Raw genomic sequence first — 4,155 nt, forward strand, 5'->3', positions numbered from 1 at the left:
CCAGATCCTTCTCAGTTGTAACAGAGTGGGTCTGGAGAAGGTTCATTCACAGCCCATTTCCAAAGGGGTGTCACCAACGGACGCCGCTCAAATGCCTCTGGGCGCAATTGGATAGTCCTTCAACCAATCAGACCAACGATCCGGGTGACGTGGCAGCGACAGCGGCATCAACAGGTTGCTGCGCTTCGGTGGCCGTCATGTTGAACGTAAACAAAAAGCTCCTCGCCGTCGCTGAGCTATCGTCATCGTGTAAAGCCCGCCTCATTGGTTGCCATTGGTGCCTCAATTTGGAAAAATTGGAAATGGGCTTGAATGGGCTTTTGGCCAGACTGACTTGCAGAGCAAATCTCAAATTTGCCAGAAGTTGGTCAGGGTTTTCCCAGGCTATGCAAGCGGTAGCTCCACTTAATAACTATTGACGTTTTTTTTTATTTTTTATTTTTTAATGTTTGGACTGCCTCTTTAGACTTTTGTATGAGCATTTTAAATTAATTCTCTCAACTTTTCTTGCAGTCTGGTGTCCTTTTATTGGGATTGGTGGGGCGTTTACCTGCTAATTAGTATTAACTGGCATGTGCTTTGAATGTTAAAGTAGAAAGGGATTCATATGTGAATGTAAGAAAAAAACTTTGGAAGATATTAGTGAAGGAGGCCCATTGTGAGTAAAGCTTTTCCTCCAGTTTGATAAAGTCAACGACTAAAACTTGTTACATGCATAGCAACACGGGGGGGAAGCAGCATCTTTGAGGCAACAGGAAACACTGAAATCAACTGATCGACCCCCAGAACAGCATGAGTGTGCTGCTCTATTTCTCATATCTTACTCCTCATTGTGCCTGTACACCTGTAGCCCTTTTGTTGCTGTGTTTATGCTTTTTTTCTGTTTCAAATTGCCTCCAAATATACTGTCTTCTCAGCCAGGGCCTGCTCTTCGGTCCTGGCTTTCTTCGTGTCTTTCCTTCTCATCCACGCTCCTCCTTTCTTCTTCTGCGATCAAACAGCCAAGGAAGCTATGGTATGCTAATGTTTTACTCGAAAACTATGATCACATAAACAACGAAATGTCCCCTTTGCAAACGCAAAAGCGGTAACATCTGGAACAGTTTTTCAGGTAACAGAATAGATAATATATAATTTTAAGAGCATTATTGAAATGATCACAAACAGTAATGAGTGAAGACTCCATCCAGACCTACTAATGTCTCTGATGATCTTTTGGTTCATCCTTTTACTCTTTTGGTGCAAAGCAATCTGGGGGTCTGTGCCACAAAGCAGGGTTACTACTGTAAGCTATCTTGAAACTTCTTCATTTTCCAGATTAGAGTTGATTATCCAGCTACTTTAAAACTCCCGCTTGGTGAGACAGGTCAGAGGTTCATCAGCTGGGTTGAAAAACGCGAGTAAATTGGGATTGTGTGCTGTTCATCAAGTTATATGACCACTGTACCGAGTTAATTCTTACAAGTTAGAGCAAGAAGACACTTCCCATTCATGTTTCAATTCACCTTAGAAAAAAGACAAAACTAAAACCAACATGTCCGCTTCTGAGACACTGAACTCTGGTGAGTTCCTAGTCGGGTCCCAAGAAAAACTGATTTATCATTTGACAAATTCTATCTGGATTTTTCTACTGCAGGAAAAACAGTGACAGTTATCTGAAGTAAACTAAAATCTCGAGTTGTGCTTGGTTTTAATTCCCAGATTCTTAAACCTCCTCGTAAAATCAGACACTTTGATTGCAAAATATTACAAGACGCATTCTCTGATATACTGTTTCTGTCCGAGTGGATTCTTTGACAGGTCAGGGTTTTTAAGGTGCACTTGGTTCACTTAGACTCTTCCCCAAACTTCTCAACAGCCTCAAACATACACATATACAAACATTTCATCTCCACACAAACCAGACGTTTCTGAAGCGCCTCTTCCTTTAAGAATGGGATTCAAGACCCGACCGATCCACACTTGATTTCTTCTCATGATAAACCGCGATGAGGCGTCAAGAAGTTTGTTCCATTCAGCGACCTCCATCGCAGCACCTTGACATGATGTGCTCATGCATCTTCAGTCTGTCAGAGCAGCTGTCTCTGCGCATGACTTGGAGGCTGTGATTGGGGGGGGGGTGGGAGGGGGCAGGTTTGTGGAGGTGAAAAGTCACAGGGGTCAGGGGTCAGGAGAAGGGGGTTTCCCATCTCTGTGTGTACGCACTCAGTTCACAGGGGCTAATGACCAGCATTCGAGAGGAGTCCATCCCGTCCAGAGCCATCTCCGAGTCCAGACAGAACCGAGAGACGAGGTGCTCCAAGTGAGTCCCCGACTTCTGCCACCGCTGCAAAGACAAACAAAATGTTCAAAACACTGATTCATGCCATCCCACTTTCTCTCTTTTTAGAGGTTAAAGCTATAGTGTGTAGTTTCTGTCGCCCCCATGAGGAATTCTAAAGTAATGACAACAACTCTGTCGGGGCATCCACATGATACAAGGCTTCCGTGATCACGCACCACCCCCACCCCTCCTCCACACAGTCGCTAGTAGCCAAGGAGGACACGGAGGATTAAAAAAACATGATGGACTCTCCAGAAGAGGTAATTATCTTCACTTGATTTTCTGCGCGCGAAAGTCACTGGACGATACAATCTTCTGAATATAGCCATACTGAGAAATACAGAGAGTTGCGTGGAGCTGATAGTCTTAAAGGTGCTCTAAGCGATGTCATGCGTTTTTTAGGCTCCAACATTTTTTTGTCACATACAGCAAACATCTCACTATCCGCAAGCTGCCTGTCCCCTGAACACACTGTAAAAAAACGTGGTCTCTGTAGACAGCCCAGGCTCCACAAACGCCAACAAAAACAAAATGTGCCAACCTGCACCACCAAACATAACAAACAGTCTTCCAGCGTTCCAGCCAATAACCGACAAGAAGGATTTGGGGGTGGGGGTTGGGGGTGTTAGTGCACAGAAGTACGGAAGGGAGGGGGAGGGGATGGGATGAGGAGGAGGGAGGGGCGAGCTAGCCTTGTTTTGTTTGAAAATACTTTGAATGTCAAGAGCACCTTTAATTAGCTTTGTAGCAACATACATACCGTTATACGTATACATATTCTTCCCTGCTTGCTATTTATTCCCAAACTGCATAGTAAAAACGAGTTAATACAGCAGCATGCAAAGCAGTAATTAAAGGTTTTATTGAGGTGCTGCTTGAAGGATCTTATTGATGCCCAAACCTGCAGCGAGCCGAGACCATTTCTAAATAGGTCTCCAGTCATGCTCTGCAGGGCAGGTACAGTACTGTAGGACCGAGATGCAAAATGCAACGAAACAACATGAGTCTGTAATGAGATTGGATGTTAGCCAAAATGACCATTTTCAGACAGCTTGCTTCTTCCTGTCTTTACTTCATGTATTCATGTAAAAACCATGTTTGTTTTAGAAAGCTGTGAGAAAGATGAATGTTGTTTTGCTCCAGTCCTCATCTCATCTCCCTGAATACTACAAGTTAGTACAACCCTTAGAGCCACAATAGCCACGTTAATGGGAAATACACCAAGTGGAAAGGATCCAAAATGTATCCTTTAAGGAACAAAGATAGTGTGTAATATACAGGAAAATAACTGGTTACAGTGTTTGAGTACAGCATTAGTAGTCACAACCTGCCCAGCTGAGAAAGAATATGTTGAACTTTAACAACGGAAACAAGCAAAGACAGTACAGCAGTGCAGGAACAACCCAGTAATCAGAGCAGAATTAGGGTTAGAGAACTTGGTCTAAATTGTACATGATGCCAGATTAATAAAAAAAAAGGCTCAATAAGGATTACGATTTTGCTCATTATTTCACAATCAAACTGATAGTGAAGATCAGTGGCGGCTGCTGGTCTTTCAAAGAGGGGAAGCTCATTTTCGGCCTATGAATTGTCCATTTATTTATAGGTAAATTCTGCCCTACGTTCCTTTTCAAGAAAATGCTCTGTCGGCGTCTTTTCCAGTGACTTGACCAGTGTCCTCTCAATGGCCAGCAGAGCTAGGCTGCTTAAATGACCTTGGCCCATTGTGTTACAGGTGTAGGACTTGAGCTGCTTTAAACAGGAGAAGCTCCTTTCTACACCTCTAGATGTAGCCCCAATTGTTGCCACTAATGACAGCAGTTTGTAAAGCT

The 4,155-nt window shown here is 43.6% G+C and overlaps 1 protein-coding gene across 2 annotated transcripts in view; it reads right to left on the reverse strand.

Annotated features, from left to right (window-relative positions):
* Positions 1-445: 445 nt before the first annotated feature.
* Positions 446-4,155, reverse strand: part of galnt14 (UDP-N-acetyl-alpha-D-galactosamine:polypeptide N-acetylgalactosaminyltransferase 14 (GalNAc-T14)) — a 194,949-nt gene continuing 191,239 nt past the window's right edge. The window contains exons 15-16 of one of the 2 annotated variants that reach the window (XR_004106500.2): positions 1,397-2,326; positions 446-1,259 (exon numbers count right to left, since the gene is read on the reverse strand). Coding sequence is in view for 1 of the 2 variants with exons in the window: in XM_031308303.2 (XP_031164163.1) it covers positions 2,168-2,326 (159 nt within the window). In the remaining variant the exon portion in view is untranslated. Of the gene's footprint in view, positions 2,327-4,155 lie in introns of both variants that reach the window. The other variant, XM_031308303.2, reaches the window with a different exon arrangement.

Source organism: Sander lucioperca, chromosome 19, assembly GCF_008315115.2.
Source record: "Sander lucioperca isolate FBNREF2018 chromosome 19, SLUC_FBN_1.2, whole genome shotgun sequence".
Classification (NCBI taxonomy): Eukaryota; Metazoa; Chordata; class Actinopteri; order Perciformes; family Percidae; genus Sander; species Sander lucioperca.